This window comes from Phyllopteryx taeniolatus, chromosome 14 (assembly GCF_024500385.1).
Source record: "Phyllopteryx taeniolatus isolate TA_2022b chromosome 14, UOR_Ptae_1.2, whole genome shotgun sequence".
Taxonomy (NCBI): Eukaryota; Metazoa; Chordata; class Actinopteri; order Syngnathiformes; family Syngnathidae; genus Phyllopteryx; species Phyllopteryx taeniolatus.
In genome coordinates, this window is record NC_084515.1 from 16121692 (window position 1) to 16138414 (window position 16723).

At 43.3% G+C, this 16723-nt stretch overlaps 2 protein-coding genes and 1 long non-coding RNA gene across 4 annotated transcripts in view; 2 read left to right on the top strand and 1 right to left on the bottom strand.

Annotated features, from left to right (window-relative positions):
• Positions 1-1378: 1378 nt before the first annotated feature.
• On the bottom strand, positions 1379-2738 carry zgc:92591 (uncharacterized protein LOC436997 homolog). 2 transcript variants are annotated; one of them, XM_061798393.1, is made up of 2 exons: positions 2355-2738; positions 1379-1667 (listed from the first exon to the last, which is right to left on the bottom strand). In XM_061798393.1, the coding sequence occupies exons 1-2, from the start codon at positions 2385-2387 to the stop codon at positions 1431-1433; spliced, it is 270 nt and encodes an 89-aa protein (XP_061654377.1). In that variant the 5' UTR covers positions 2388-2738; the 3' UTR covers positions 1379-1430. The 2 variants fall into 2 exon arrangements, with proteins under 2 accessions (XP_061654377.1, XP_061654376.1); XM_061798392.1 differs by having other exon boundaries at positions 2281-2712.
• Positions 2739-2755: 17 nt separating this feature from the next.
• Positions 2756-6063, top strand: LOC133489373 (uncharacterized). The gene is made up of 5 exons (XR_009791882.1): positions 2756-3003; positions 4842-4964; positions 5050-5103; positions 5176-5306; positions 5483-6063. It is a non-coding gene; the product is annotated as an uncharacterized LOC133489373 (long non-coding RNA).
• A 3311-nt stretch (positions 6064-9374) lies between these two features.
• Positions 9375-16723, top strand: part of asic1c (acid-sensing (proton-gated) ion channel 1c) — a 62474-nt gene continuing 55125 nt past the window's right edge. Inside the window, exon 1 of the mRNA XM_061798021.1 lies at positions 9375-11076. Coding sequence (XP_061654005.1) covers positions 10522-11076 — 555 coding nt within the window. The 5' untranslated portion in view covers positions 9375-10521. The remainder of the gene's footprint in view (positions 11077-16723) is intronic.

Sequence of the window (16723 nt, forward strand, 5' to 3'; positions counted from 1 at the left end):
TTTTTTCCAAAACGAGGTGTGCTTTTATCAAGCTGTTTATTAGTAACGTACAAATGTATACGGTACTTGTATGTGAAAAGAGCGAAAGTCGGACAAGGTTGCTGCGGTAGACTTTAGCGTACAGTACGGCAAGTGCGGAGTGACGGCAGCTTTTGAAGACAAGTCAAATCCACTATACTCGACAACTCCCAGTTAAAGTTGACTGTAAACCTGACACTTAAAACAAAGAGAACGTATAATTATGTATTCTTTAAGTTTATATTAAGAACTAATTAGCGGTGTTTAAACACCAAAACGTTTGATCAAACCTCATTATTGCGTCAAACACAGGCCCACTAGTTTAATGCTGACAATGTGAAATGCCATAGATGGGCTAACGGAAATTAGCAACGATATTACAGTTATTGTAAACCTTCGAACCACTGCTATTATAAACCAATAGGAGCAGCCCCCAGTTACAGAGCTGCATTGACTCATCCATTTAACTCATTCGCTGCCAGCCATTTTTAAAGCAGATTTCCCCATTTTGCCAGCCGTTTTTCAATTGATCTCTCAAGACCCACAAAACAGTGTTCTGTGACAATATAAGCACCAAAACCTACCAAATGAAAGCGTATACGCTCATCTTTGACATTACAAGCCAAGATTCATCCCCTGGTCTTTATCTTCAACTTAAAAGCCGTGCGCCTCTCAAAGCCAAAGCAATGACGCCATCTACAGGGATCTGCTAGTCACTGCAGTGGTCTACAAAGCTGAATTTGACATAAGCTGGGAGAGAATCACTTCTACACCTATGTGTTGAAACACGTACTTGAATATATTCGGTGGCAGTAAACAGTCGGATTCCAGTTGACAAACGTGCACAGAAGTGAATGACAATACTAAATATTTTATATGTACACACACACACACACTGCGAGCATGCTTATTCAGGGAGTACTGCCAAACGTGAAATGTTACCAGTTAGATTTATTGGGAATGCACAACCAATTAAAGATATGATAAATGTACCTGATGACAACGAGAACGGTGATGTCGTTGTTGGTTTTCCAAGGATAGCGATGTGCAAATAGAACACCCCCTTTCCCTGTTTACCCTTGATTTGTCTCGAGATGTTCAATTCCTTCTTTTAAATTTTCTTGCTAGACTGAGAAACTCTGATAGTCTCCTTTTGTGCGAGGCTGCTGTGTGTGCAAATGATTGAGCTTTGGTAAGTTTTTTTTTTTAAATTAAAATCCATTTCAATGTGTACGCCATTTTTGACTCATTTGAAAAGCCTTTGCAACCGTTACCGTCCTGGCATAAACACAGCTGTACAACGACATCATCTAGTGGCGATCGCATAGCTGTGCTAGGGAGCCAAAGACGACGCCATTAGTGAGATACAGGCCAGATTCAATTTATTGGTAGGTGGCAACACGACCGCGTCGTCACTTGCAACTGGTGTACTTGGTAACCGCTTTGGTGCCCTCGGACACCGCGTGCTTGGCCAGCTCGCCGGGCAGCAGCAGCCTGACGGCGGTCTGCACCTCGCGGCTGGTGATGGTGGCGCGCTTGTTGTACTGCGCCAGGCGCGACGCTTCGGTGGCGATCCTCTCGAACAGGTCGTTGACGAAAGAGTTCATGATGCTCATGGCCCGGCTGGAGATGCCAGTGTCCGGATGAACCTGAAAAGAAAATGGATTACTCTGTCTTTAACCCTCAGGCGACTCAGAAGAGGCGCATTTATATTTAACGTTTTAGTTCAATACATCTTTAATTTTGACGCGTTTGTTTTTAAACATTTGCGTACAAATTGTATTTAACTTTTGTGCAATACAATTGAATAGATTTTTTTGATGAACACTTAGACCTACTACACTGCTGTATTGTAATGTCGGTCCGAATTGTGTTTGCGGTTGTAAAAAATTTGAGAACCACTGTAACAAGTCATGAAAGGCCTCGCTCAAAAACTAAGATTTAAAAAAAAAACAAAAAATATTTCGAGTCAAGAATGAAACTCATTTGGATGAAATTGTAATTGTTCAATCCAGTAAATGGCCAATAATTTAAACATGTACTTTTCATGGGTTTCAATTGGCCAATGGGGGCCAAGGAACAATTTGACAATAACGGCGTATTATTAATTAAGAGCTGAAGTTGGAAATGACAAAAATCAGACAGCAATGCCCACCCGTGGGACTTTTCATCACATTAGCATTAATACAGCTTTGGTGGTGAAAGAAAGGAAGAAAGAAAGAAAAAGAAAAGAAAAGACAGAAGGCCGAAGCTGTCGCCCACCTGTTTCAAAACTTTATAGATGTACATGGCGTACGTCTCTTTACGTTTGACTCTTTTCTTCGACTTTTTCTCACCGGAACTCTTGCCCTTCTTCTTTGAAACGTCATTCGACATTGTTGTTGTTGTTGTTGTTGAACAAACGTTTACCACAATGTTTTCAGGAACGACTCGCCCGTTGTCTTTTGTCACGGTTCCACTTTATAGTGCGTGCAGCAATTAGTGGCCTAATGAAGCTCACCTGCTTGCACTTCCATATTTGGTGGACGTCACAAATGACACAAACTGGACACTCAATCTGGAATTATGTCAAATTCTCTATCCTTCCGCGTCTGCAAATCTTCGACTTGTTTTGATCGATTTGAATAAGGAACAATGCTTGCACTAAGTATTTTTTTCCACTAAGTGGCGAACTTGTACCGCTTCCTGGTTACATGAACTCCAGTCTAGTTTTGTGTAATCGTGTCTGTGTGTATGTGCGTGGGTTTATTCTGCCCTCCAGAGGCGGTTAGCGGAATTGCATTTAATTTCCACGTGACCTAAACAGCTTGACCAGTCATTTACTTGTCGTAGTTTCCCATTGGACAACATAAACATCGTCTCATTTGCATGCATTACATTTGTTTGGGTCATTCATTGGTCTTGGTGATTTGATTTTTACATATCAGAAAGATGTCATGTTTAACCTTCAGGAACTTGTATTGGTAGATTTGAAGCACACCAAATGTAAGTATTGTTAGTGTTTAGTATTGGTAATTAATAATTAAATCCACCCTTGTTGTTTATGTGTATTATAAGTCTGTTTTTGTACCATCTGCTAGGTAAAAATGTGTTTTTTTTAATGTAACTGATAATTGTCTTGCTCAAATTGTACTGACAGCCAAACCCTTTTTAATTTGTGGTTCATGACTTTTGATGCGGTGGAACGGTGAACGACTGGTTAGAGCGTCAGCCTCACAGTTCTGAGGACCCGGGTTCAATCCCCGGCCCCGCCTGTGTGGAGTTTGCATGTTCTCCCCGTGTCCGCGTGGGTTTTCTCCGGGCACTAAGGGTTCCTCCCACATCCCAAAAACATGCATTCATTGGAAAGTCTAAAATTGCCCGTAGGTGTGACTGTGAGTGCGAATGGTTGTTTGTTTGTATGTGCCCTGCGATTGGCTGGCAACCAGTTGAGGGTGTACCCCGCCTCCTGCCCGATGATAGCTGGGATAGGCTCCAGCACGCCCGCGACCCGCGTGAGGAGAAGCGCGACAGAAAATGGATGGATGGATGGACTTTTGACTGCTTTTTCTAAATGTCCACAAAAGAGGCAGCTCTTCTCTCAAAAGGAAATACATTCCAGTTTTTCCAACTTCGTCACCAATCAACTTCGTCGCCTGGCTGATTGCAATTTTATTAAGGGTACAATTACTCCCAGTGAGTGATCGAGGCAAGCTACCGTGGACATCTTTTCCACAGCTTTCAGCCAATTTGGGATCCTCGAAAGGAACTTGAAAGTTTTTTCAACTTTCCCGGGTCGAAAAAAAAAATCTGAACTGACAATAAAAAACACACAATTCACATTTTGACACTTAAAACAATTAGAAGCTTTAAGGCAAATGTAGCTGGGAGAAGCTACTGCTAGTTGTAACCTGGCTTATTTTTTTCTTCTTTAAAGTGAGGTACGTATACAGTATATTGCATACCAATTTTTATGTATAAACCATTTTTTTAATGTGAGAAATCCCACACATGAAGAGGCAAAAAATGGGCTCTTACTGCTCTTATAGTGTGCGGTGTAGGATACTCGAGATGAGCAACGCAGCACTCCACACACACGACCATATCTCCATTGACAATCGGGACTCTTCGCAGTTGCAAGACTGCCCTTTGAGAGGCAGCATGGGGCCATCTATCCATTTTTCTTCCGCTAATCCGTGGTCGAGCAGCTTGAATAGGGAAGCCCTGCCTTCCCTCTCCCCAACCACTTTGTTCAGCTCTTCCTGGGGGGATCCCGAGGCGTTCCCAGGCCAGCCGCGAGACGTAGTCTCTCCATGGTGTCCTTGGTCGTCCCTGGGGCCTCCTCCCGGTGAGACGTGCCTGGAACACCTCAGTAGGGAGGCGTCCAAGGTGCCACCCTAACCGGATGCCCGAGCCACCTCATCTGCCTACTCTCGATGCGGAGGAGCAACCACTCTACTAGGAGCCCCTCCCGGATGACCGAGGTTCTGGCCCCATCTCTAAGTTGGAGACACCAGACACCCTGCAGAGGAAATTCATTTCGACTGCTTGTATCTGCCATCTTGTTTTTTGGGTCCCGACCCACAGCTCGTAACCACAGATGAGGCTAGCAAAGCAAATTGACCGATAAATCGAGAACTTCACCTTCTGGCTCAGAAGAAGAAGCAAAGCATGGTGCCAGAAGTCAGAAAAAGAAGCTAGGCTAAATCTTAGCTTGTCTGGTAGCTGCTATTAATTATTATGATTATTATTATGATTAAATGACTTGTGAGACACATTATTGAAACAGTCAACACAACCACCTTTTTGTGTGTGTGTGTGTGTGTGTGTATGGCAACTGTAAGAGCTTCAGGTCCCTTCCAAATTGGCCATCGTTCCGTTTCACGTGGCAATCTCGGCATCCGCAGCTCGGCCCAGCTCGGCGTTGACAACACGTGTGAGGGTTTCCAATCCTCAATATTGAACAGGTTTTACATTTACGATTGTCGGCCCTGATCATTTGCCAACCAGATCAGGGAGGAAAAATCCATCTTAACACACCCCACACAACAGGATCATCACTCGGGATAATCTTTCAGAGGCCATCTTTGTCTTTGAACGAAAGAGGTGCAAATGCGCAAATTTGACACGGTTATCATGGGAGTGGAGACTGTCATTGTTGCTTGATCTGTCTCTCAGCAGGTGGCAACAGGGGCAAGTGGACCAGTACGCAAAGTGTTTGATATGAGAGAGAAGACGGCTACTCGGTCAACTACTCTACAGAAGAAAACTACTTGCACGTCCTTCCAACCCAGTGTTCGTAATACGAGGTGAGTGTCGCGAGAAACTCATTCAATGGGAGATTGATTCAAATGAAGTAGTCTGATACGAGCGGCACAGCATTGTATAAAACAATTGATTTCACCTCTTTTGCTTGATGTGATTAATGCAGTCTGGAAGCTCAGCAGCATTAACAGGGTCTTTGTTTATTTTAAATCCATTTTAGGTAGCAATGGAGTTTTCTGAATGAGAATCTGGAGCTCCATAGCAAGCACCCTTCAGAGCCACAAAAGGAAAAGCGGGTGATAAGTTGCACACATCAGACAATTTGTGTTAAAGGACAATAGACAAGAGACTGTATATTTTATTTACAGTGGACGTCAACCACAAGCTGTTCAGTAATGCTGCCGTTGTTCTCGGGCTACATTAACAATATGTTCCCGGCAGCCCAGTTTCAGGCCGCCATTGACAAAACATGATGGTCGTGAGGCAACACGGCAGGATGCAATGGGAAAACGTGGCAGTCCGTGATTGCTGTGGATGCCTGGCGAGGAAAAAAACTCAAAAATAATTCAACGGCTGTCACAGTGCGGATGAGTAACGCCATATGTAATATGGCGTAACGCAACTTTAAGCAGTCCATAGTGGCATGAGAAGTGTATTTATTTCCTGCAACTCTTCTAAAGGTAAGCCATGTGTTTAATTTACATACAGTGTCCGCCTTGGCCTACCTGTTTATCAGCAATGTGCCGAGAAAGGCCTTCAGGCACACTTCGCTGCTGGCCTAAACACAATCAAAAGCCCTGACCTGACCTACAAGTACAATTTAAATAGAGGATTAATTATTCCTAATATTTATTATAATATATTTCATATAATAAAACATGTATGTATATAACAATATACAAGATAGTTAATATTAATTTATTTCCAACAGTCTTTTGTCTTGATTTCGTAGCATGTCTTAGCTGATTTGCTCGGTTTCCGGTCGTATACAGTGCTGCATCTGTAGAATTATTCTTATTTTTAATTTTTTTTTTAACTTTTTTTTTTTGTCCAATCAGATTTCAGCTTCTATGTGTCGTCATGTAAATGTGATCTGCCAAAGGCCTCGAACCAGGTCAAAACACACACCGTTGAAGCTGAGTCACGTTGGTACTCCCCCACCCCCGTCCTCTGGCTCTGATTGGTTCAGCTCAATAGTCCTCTGATTGGTTGAGCTGAATAATTGCATGCTAATGGCATTGAACTACTGCCGAGGACGATTTTGGCCATGATTAGAAATTCATTTTCAAGGCCACTTTTTTGAAACAAAACTCGATTTTGTGGAGCTAGGCCAATCAACGTATTCCTGTATGGTTTGTTTTCAAACCGGAAAAGGATTCTGGGGCACTTTCAGAGCAACATGTATGAGCTAGCTTACACGGGAGAAAAGAAAGAAAATGTTGCTTCTCTCCATTAGCGTCTCCGGTGAGTATCAAATATTTTATTGAAAGTTTTGACGTTTTTGTCATGTTAGCAGATAAATATTGATTGTGAACTGCTATATTGTGGTTTATACACTACAATGACTTTAGAGGTTTGGAGGTGATGTATTGGAAGATAAAGGTAACTGTTTCTTGCTGTTGTAATTTTGTCTTTCATCCTCAAATATGGAGAATGCCTCTGTCGCTCCTTTATTGCCACGTATATTTATACATGTGTAGCGTTTTTGCACATTATTTTTTTGCCATGTGATGGTGTTATTAGGTCACCCAAGGCCCAGTTCCCAAACTCACCCACCCGCCCACTGCTGTTTGTAGTGTTGAATGTGGGCAAGAGAGAGATTCCATTAGCAAATGCTTGATACAGTTTGTTTCTGTATGTAATTTAATTTATGAACTGCTTATTTTGCACTGAGCAGCAAGACCCTTTGGTCCATATCAGTGAGTTCCAGTTGTAGTTCTATGGTTATCATCATATTTGTTGTTGTGGCATCACCCAAAAATTTTTTTTTACTTGGCATTTGGGGGCATTCATCTGTGTAGGTTGTACTGTATTTAATCCTTTTGAAATACCTTTTTTTTTTTGGTCTCACAACTATGGGCTGCATAGATTGCGTTGGTTCTGGAAACACAAAGCACAATTGTAGTTCCCTGAATGATTGTGTTGATAGTCTAAATCTCCCCCCAAAAAACTGCGCAGTGGTGCCCTAAAATGTAGGCCTGCTGCTTGTTATTCACTGCATTAAGCGGTGCATTCCGACATCTCCTTGAAAACCAATTATTGCTGAAAAGTCCACCACGTTTATGCTGCAATCTGCAACAAAAAGCACACTCGCTGGTGTAGAATTATATTAAAGTTTCATAATCTTTCCACAGGATGCTAAACCAAAATGGGTTAGCTAGGCTATAGTACAATCTTGGATATTCCTGATGTAAGGTAATACAACAAAGATGACAAAAAAGTGCTGTGTGGTTCTGAAATTGCAGTCATTGTACCTCTTAAAAACACCAACGTAGGTGGATTTAAAAACCTCAACAGTGTGTCATTAAAGGCATGATGCTTCATTTTCATTTGTGGGAGCATGACATTTTATGGTTTCCTTTGACTCTTTGGATGGTTTTTGTAGATAAACGGCAACTGCATTGCTATACATGTGTACCCTGTCGTTGCAATGGTTGCTATGCTCTGTATGCTTGGTTACCAGGGCAGAATATTGATTTGAATCCCCGAGGGTTGTGGTCATATCCTTGACAGTTTCACCTATTGTTATGTTGATTCCACATCCCTGGGTTTCTACTGAATTCAATGTTTGGTGCTGGGAGGAATGAAAAGGTTTCACACAGCATCGTCGTGAACTTTTAACCCAAACGAAAATTGCCTGCTTATGTTTCTGTTCGGTGCACAACATGACGGTGGTTTGCCGCTGGAGAAATCACTGTCCCAAAACCACGCGCCCTGTGCGACGCTCCCAATTTGCTCAACCCACGGCTGATCGTCGCCGGTGTGTGTGTGTGTGTTTCTTTTAAAGGGAATGGAAGAAGCCGCTTCGATTGGATGTGATTGAAGTGTGGACGTGCCATTTTTTTAAATGCCCTCGGAGTATGCCAGTCCACGAAACAACCAAAACTGGGTCTAGCCCGCCTCCTCGCAGAGTTATGCCAAGCGTAGTACTGGATTGACGCTAGTCACGAAAATAGAGCCCAAAAAGCCTTTTTCCTGGCTTTCCTTTTTTCAGCTCCATGGAGATTCCCACCTATTGCCCTCCCCCCCCCCCCCCCCCCCATACATCCTTTTTCGCACTTACCTTTATCGTGCTAGTGTTGCCTGAAAGACAAGTTAATGTTTCGTGTGTTACTTCCCAGCCCGAGCCACAATACCATCAAGTGAGCTGAGCCAAGCTAACTGTTACTTTGTTTTAATAAGTCTTTCGACTTTTAATATTGCAATGTATTGCAGTTGTCCCCCGCGCAATTAAGTGATTGTCGCATCAAAGGTATATTGAGATTGTTAACAAAATATGGCAGTAATATTTTACCAGGAGTTAACTTGTGGCGGTACAGTGACCAAATGGTTAGTACATCCGCCTCACAATTCTAAGGTTGGGGGTTTGAATCCGGGCTGTGGAGTTTCCGTGTTCTCTCCGTGCTTACGTTTTTTTCTCCAGGAACTCTGGATTCCTCCCACATTTCAAATCCAAATTTCTGAGGTCAAATAAAGACTTCGTAGGTGTGAGTGTGAATGGTTGTTTGTCAACACGTGCCCTGTGATTAGTTGACGATCAGTCCAGGGTGTAAACCCTAACCCGCAATCCTGGCGAGCACAAGCGGTACAGAAAATGGATGAAGTTACTTTGCAATTCCCCACACCAACAAGGCACAACAACGTCAGGAATCTGTTGGTCTATTTTAATGAACAAACCATTTCAGCAAGCGAAAGCCTTTTTCAGTCACATTGCTATCGACATGAATTGCAGATTGCAAAACTGAGATATTGCATCATCGCTATTCCCACTCCTACATAGAAACAGAAATTACATAGAAATATGTAACTCAAAGAAAAGACAGTTCTTACTGTTACAATAAGTTGTGGTCAATATATACTGCATGCTGCATTGTTGCAGCAATATGTATGCAAAGTAAGTAACCTGTGGCATATTTGCACAAACATGTTGCTGGTATACCAATAGAGAACCGTCACACACAGCCAAGGTGGTGTCCAGATTGAGCGACTTGGCTTGTGAGCACAGACACACAACCAAAGCAGCCATTCAGCAGTGGGATGGATCCTGACTACTAAAGAGGAGGCGGAGGGAGAGAGAGAGTGAGAAAAGGGGGGAGTGCGGCTGCTGGTGGCGGTGGTGGCGAGGAAGCGAATATAAATCTGTATGTTCGCAGGAGTAAAGCTGGCGGTCTCCAGAGCGGCTTAAGCGACTATGGCCAGGAGTGGTCGTAAACCATCAAGCGGTGGTCTTTCCTGTTAACTAAAGGATTTGTGCAAGTGAGGAAGTAGATCCCGCGTGGAAACCGCGAACACCGGTTGTCAAGCACAGTGGTGGGCTGTTTGGAGGTGTTTGACCCCCCCCCCCCCACCCCCCTCCTCCACCCTCATTTTTATTTTCTGGACAAAACAAGAAGCCCGAAGACAGACCTAAGAGACGGGAGAAGGTGGTGGCGAGGGACTCGTGAGCCCTTTCTCTCCTTATTACCTCCATTCACAAAACCATTGCATTCCATCATCACAGCAATGGAGAGGCATTCCCATTTGGGGGAGGAAGGGTCCCATTGACTGCGGAGGCTTAGCACCTCTTTCCAACAGCTAGCCCTTTCCATTGCAGCCCCCCCCCCCCCCATCTCTTGGCTCTTTCTTTACATTCGCAATTTCCTCTGCTCCTCTCTTTCTGGTCTCTTGTGTTCTCTTTTACCCTTTTCACAGCGCAAAGGGAGCGGGAGGCATTGCGTTCGGGTTGAAGTGGGTGTTTCTGGAGCTGCTATTGTGTTTGGTTCGGTGATAAAAGGCAGCTGAGCAAGGAGTGAAACACACAGTTTTGCATTGCTTGAAAGACAAGGTACAGCTGACAATCAATGGAAGGTGAATTGCGATGAAATGAAAGAGTTACAGAAACTGACAGACATAGTCATGAAGGTGTTTCTTGAGACCATGAGTATTGCCACTGAAGGGTAAAAAGCAGCGGTGTGACTTGACACTGCCGCGTGGATCCCGCTGCTGCTGTTGCTAAGCAAAGTCTTTTAGCTGAAGTTGGTTTGTGATCACTGTACAGCCATGAAAGGAAGCTCAGAGGAAAGCATGGAAAGTACCAGGCCGTCCAACCTGCAGGCTTTTGCTAACATATCCACGCTACATGGCATGAGTCACATCTTCTCTTATGGGCACATGACATTCCGCCGGTTCCTCTGGACTCTTTCCTTCCTGGGTTCACTCTGCTTACTGCTGCTGGTGTGCATGGATCGAGTGTCCTACTTCCTGGAGTACCCTCACGTTACCAAGCTGGACGAAGTGGCGGCCACGAACCTCACCTTTCCCGCCGTTACCTTCTGTAACCTCAACGAGTTCCGCTTTTCCAAAATCACCCGGAATGACCTCTATCATGTGGGAGAGCTTCTGGCCCTCCTCAATAATAACTACCAAATAGCCAACCCACACTTGGCTGAGCCGGAGGTTCTGGCTACCCTGAAGGAGAAAGCCAACTTCCAGAACTTCAAGCCCAAACTCTTCAACATGACTGATTTCTACAACCGCACGGGTCATGACATCGGCGACATGCTACTGCAGTGCACCTTTCGCGGGGAGGATTGCTACTCGGTCAACTTCAGTACGGTGAGTGACGCTTCATCCGTGATCTTATCTTTATTTCCCTGATGCATCTTCTTTGCTGTGGCTTCTGGCCCAGATGCTGCAGTTCCTCCACGGGGAAATGCCAAAGTTCCTGCCTAATTCTGTCTGTCTCTGTTGAAAGGTATACACAAAACATGATATTAAACTTTATGATTATAGATTTGCTCGTTTACTCAAATATTCCACCAAAAGGCTTTCACAATGATACACATAAGAGTCTCTTAAAGCAAAAAGTTAATGAGAACCCAAAGTATCAAAAAACCCAACATTCTGCATTAGTTGCCTCAGTGTCAGGCATTTAACTTCGAAGTGCTGCTGAAGTGTGACCAACATGGCCATCATCTGGTTTTGAAGTGGAGCCTTGTTCATGGTGTTCATCCATCATCGTGACATCTTGCAATAAAACGTTTCAGTCTTATCCAGCTGGAATTGAAAGTGGAGACTTGACCAAGAGTGAATACAATCTTTATCTTTCTATTGGTATATAATTGTAACGGTGGCCCATTTTGTTCGTTTACATATCAAACATGCAGTATATGTTGTTTTCGTCTTTCATTTATTTAATTCAGCCATCCTTTTTCAAAACGCTAGTGCTTATGAGGGTCATGGGTGAGCTGGAGCCTACCACAGCTGCCTCTGGGCGAGAGGCGTGGTATACCCTGGACGGGTCGGCAGTGGATTGCAGGGCACTTGTCAAAACACCAGTACATTAGAGGTTTACTGCGGAAGAATTCCAATGATTCAAACGTCCCCACAGACGTAAGAAGGAAAAGGTTTACCATGCAAACAACTGATGGGAGTGATGAGCTTTGACCTTGAATAAATGAAGGAAGAATTCCATTACGTCTTGATGATGATGATGATGCAAAGCATTCGGACTGTTGAGCTTAGTCAAGGGCCGAACGCTGACACGTGCTTGCAATGCCACAAACTCTGTAAATATCTATTTTTTTTACACGGCAAAACAAAAAATCAAAAACCTATCACAAACATGTTTGTTCTCAAACACGCTCCAAGGTGACATTTCTTTTGAATGGACACATTTACAACCAGTCAAAAGTGAAATAGTTCAAATCTGCTCTTGTAACCTGTCAACAACCTTTTGGTTAATTGTAATATTTATCTCGGATGTTGCCGCCAGCACGTTTCTGGCTGGCATGGCAGCGACCACTCTCGTAACTCTCTTCACGCAGATGAAAGGCCACTTAGAACGAGTGATCACTGTGCTGAGGTACTGGGATCGAACGTCTCTCACAACTGGAAGGTTGCGGATTCGATCTCCAGCTCTGCCCCGTTGTCAGTCTATCCTTGAAGAAGTTATTGAAGCTGTCAATGCATTACCAGTACGCGAACATGCTGTTTACTTTCCCTCTAGCCCGACTTATATTATGGGAACAGATGAATGAGGTGCCATTGTAAATATGCTTAGAAAAGTTTGAAGGTTGATTAATGAAGAATTTCAGTCGTTTATATGGGCTGGACCTTACTCAAGGCTGAGGTTGTGCAATGGCGTGCGCCATTGCTGTGCTTACGTGGGCTATATCTGGGTGTTATCAGTGAGTATTCATGAGTGCAGATGTGCATGGTCAAAAAGTGCATTTGCGTTGGAGCCCAAGTCAAACACAATCTGTTCCAGAACGCTGGTTTAGTTTCAAGTTTTTCCTCATTTGACATCTTTTTCCCAATACCATGCAACGTAAAGTGAATTCATTTGTTCCAGGGTCCAACTGTTGTCATTGTAACTTGAATGGCATTGTCGTAGTAACATTTAGCATTAAAGGTGTAAAGAGACGTTAACCGTTGGATAATAACACCAGATCAAGCCAAAGTCTTCAATCCTTTGAAGCGGCCTGACAGACAGTGAGGTGACACAAAAGTGTTCGGAGAGTGGTAATCGCTACTATGGTGTTCCATTGTGCATGCAATACCATATACTGTACACTCTCGATCTAAGACATTAGTTCAATCAAAGCTTTTCATATAGTCATCCCCCAAAGCCTGCACGTGACGATTGCAGTGCGCAATTCTGACGTTTCCTTTCATAGGTCTTGCACTTTTATACTCTTCTCAGCTTGACACAAGGCCATCTGAAGTCTCTCTGGACTACATTCGCCTTGGTGTGCGTGCGTGCGTTTGTGTAAACTCAAGACTTTATCATCACATTTGGCCTGGTCTTTATGTTGTTTTTCATCTTATCGTCTCCATGACAGCAGATGCCAGGAGGCTCAAACTTTGCTGTGGCGGAAATAAAGCAGACTGACCAAATGTGACACGCGGCTACACATGGCCAAGATTTGACTTTCTGGAATTATCCATCCATCCGTCCATCCATTTTCTGTCGCGCTTCTCCTCACGCCTATCCCAGCTGTCGTCGGGCAGGAGGCGGGGTACGCCCTGAACTGGTTGCCGGCCAATCGCAGCGTTCTGGAATGATATACTTTTTCTTTTCCTCTCTGAGCTGTGACACAAACTTTGTAGAACAGAGATTGCTGGCAAATAGAAACAGTGTAAATCAGCAGGGGCCGTTATCTAAAGCATGTTGTAATAATGAGTTGGCGGATTATGTTAATGTTGGCAGTGGAGTACTTCTCTCTTTTTTTTGATTGTATTAAAACTGTATAATATACAGTATTTGCCAGCGTCACATCTCGTGTAAAATTCATTCCTTAGTAGAAAGACTTTTTTTTTTTGCTTCAACGTGTAATGCACAACTCCTCAGATAAAATAATTGACTGTGAAATGTTAATGTCCAACTTGTAGTTAATGCTTTGAACACATCAACAGAATTTGCTGCCGTTTGTGATTCAAAAAAGAAATGAATAAATAAGAAAGAACTCTTTGTTGGCGTCACCCGGCACAAAGACGTGTCTTGAACCTTTATTTGCTTGATTGCCTTTACCATTAAAATACAGCAACCCAATGAGAACATGCAAATGAAAATATCTCTTGGTGAATATGTTCAGAATATTTATTCATTCTCGTATAATTTGGCCCTAAGCTTGAAAACAAGGGAGTTATTTTACATTTGAGTTCATTTGATTAACCACCAATGACATTTGGTACTTTGACTGCAGCATCACAGTGACTACAGAAAATCATCAACATCAATAGTCTGTGGAGCTTTGTGTGTTATTTCACATGCATAATGTATTTGTCCTTAGCATGAGTGTTTGTCTTGTATTTGTTTTCATACTTAAATCGGATTAGATTGCTCTTGGTTTATAACTTATTTCCTCAAATAGTGGCCATGCTTCCAAAACAAAACCATCCCCCAGTCACCAGTAGCATCGTCGACTTCAAACAAATAAACGCCTCCCGCAAAAAGATGCCTCCCTTTTCCCATTAGGAAAAAGAAATGGATAATAACTAATTATCTTTGTTTAGACATTAACTGCTGAGCTCTATTGAACTGTGTCGCTAACCCAAACAGCAGTACCTACCGAAGCATGCAAACAATTGTAATTGCCAATCGATGCCACAAGATTGATGCAAAGGACAACAAGTACAATGGTGAAACAGGAAAAAAAGCCAAAAGCTACAAACAAAAGAAGTCGATCTGCTCTGTACAAGATTAGATGGAAACAAAACGGGAAGCAAAAACAGAAACGATGAGCCAACAAAAAGACTGCGAAACTACTCACAACTCTGGACCGAGAACGAGGAAGGAGAACCAGAAAACGAAGCCTAAGCACGACTGGAAACAAGCACACGGCAACGGTGGCGAGCACCTAATAGTACGCCGTCTGTTTCCTGTTACCCCAGCACTTAAAACGAAGCTCATTGCGATGTGGGCCAGGTCCCCCCATCCGAAAACAGCAACTGAGGAGGTGGAAAAAGAAAAGAATCGCAGCCTCGTGACACAAATGTGAGTACTGAGGTCGCACCTGACCGAACAAACTAGTTTGACCACAACAGACTAAAGAGACAGACTGAGCGCACACTATACTATACCGCTTTGCTTGGAACGGCTGCAGGGCTCCCATCGGCGTTGCAAGCTGCCAGTCTCGTCTGATGTTAACACCGATGTTGCTCGATCCTGTAGATGATAAACGCAGTGAGAACACCTCATTACAAATCATTAACTTTCAACATGGATACATGTTTTTGTTTTGAAATTCAATGAAAGTGTCAAATATGTTCAATGCCGTTTGAAACATCGGCAAGATCTCATTTCATAGTATTCGGCGTGAATTATGTAACTTCTTTTTCCGTCTGAGTTGCGCAACAACAGGCACCGACCTGTGCGACAAGGCGATCCCCCGCGGGCGATCGACACACCGTTAAGAGAACGCTACGGTATCACTCCACTTGTCTGTGGTGCATCGATTCCATGCAGAGTACGCCAAAGGCAACAAATCTCTTATCCTGTCTATTGCTTCATTCCCACCTCCCTTACTCACGCTGACCTTTTTTTCAATTGCATGCGTACAAGACAAAGGGGTTCAAACCAGCAGCGCCCGTTTACAATTCTTGACTTTGTCCTTTTTGAAATGTGTTATCTTGAAAGCTCCCTGCACTTTCTCTGGGATCCCTTCACCACCCTCCAGATCTCACATGACATGGTGAGGTGGTAGCATACCGTTCTCCCTTTTAAATGCTCATTGGACCACAGTTAATTCTTACTTGGTCCAGCTGTGGTCCTATTTCACAGCAGTCAAACCGAAGACTGTCTAAATCTTTTTCTTCATCTTTTTCTCTCTTTTTACCAGTAAACTAAGAGCTCTTTACTGTCTTTGCTGTATTGAAACTAATGGTCTTGTTTTTTTCTCCCCTTGTGAGATGCAGTGCCATGAGCATCTTGTCCTGTTTCATGTACTCGCGGTGATCCGATTCGTTAGCTTTAGTTTTTTCTTTGTTTTTTTTCTTTTTACTATTGGAATTATTGATAGATTGACAATAAGTCAAATCTGGGAACATTTCAATGTGAACACAAAACAGTTTTGTCTACTGCTATGGCACTTGTCTGTGATTGGATGCTGTTGACGCAAATTGGAAATTTCCCAGATGCATCCAAGCAACATTTGCAGCTCTCTTTGTGGTCGTCGCGGTCCTGCGCTTTGTACGTTTGTTCTTCTAAGGCGTTCTTTAGTGCGTGCAATTGCTTTAGCTCATCTGCCCGTGACAATTTCAACATCCAAATCGTCACTGCTGACCTCTCGATTGGTCACCGTTACAATATAGTGAATTCCAGTAGACCCTTCACATGAGCGATCTTGTGTATATTCCAGGGTGCAACGCGCTTTATTTCTTCCACCCATTCTGCCTCATTTTATTGCAATTCGCTGCCTTTTCCATAACAGTCCTCCACTTTCGCGTGACATCAATTGTAATACTGCATACTGGTAATATTAACACCGCTGACTAATATTTGTGAAAATGCAGTATGGTTTAATTTACTCGTTTTTGTGTTAATGCGTGTGTGTTCAAACTTGATTATATTTAAGTATGTGACAGCTTGCAACACGTTTGCAGTTTATTCGGCTTTCTTCTCTCTCTGTGTTTTAAAGAGAACCTCGTTTTGGCAATGCACACGCCTGGGACTTGTTATTGTTCTGCTACTGGAGGATATAAACTAATGGCTTCACCGGGGACTTGACTCTCACTAGTGACACATTTACAAATGTGACGT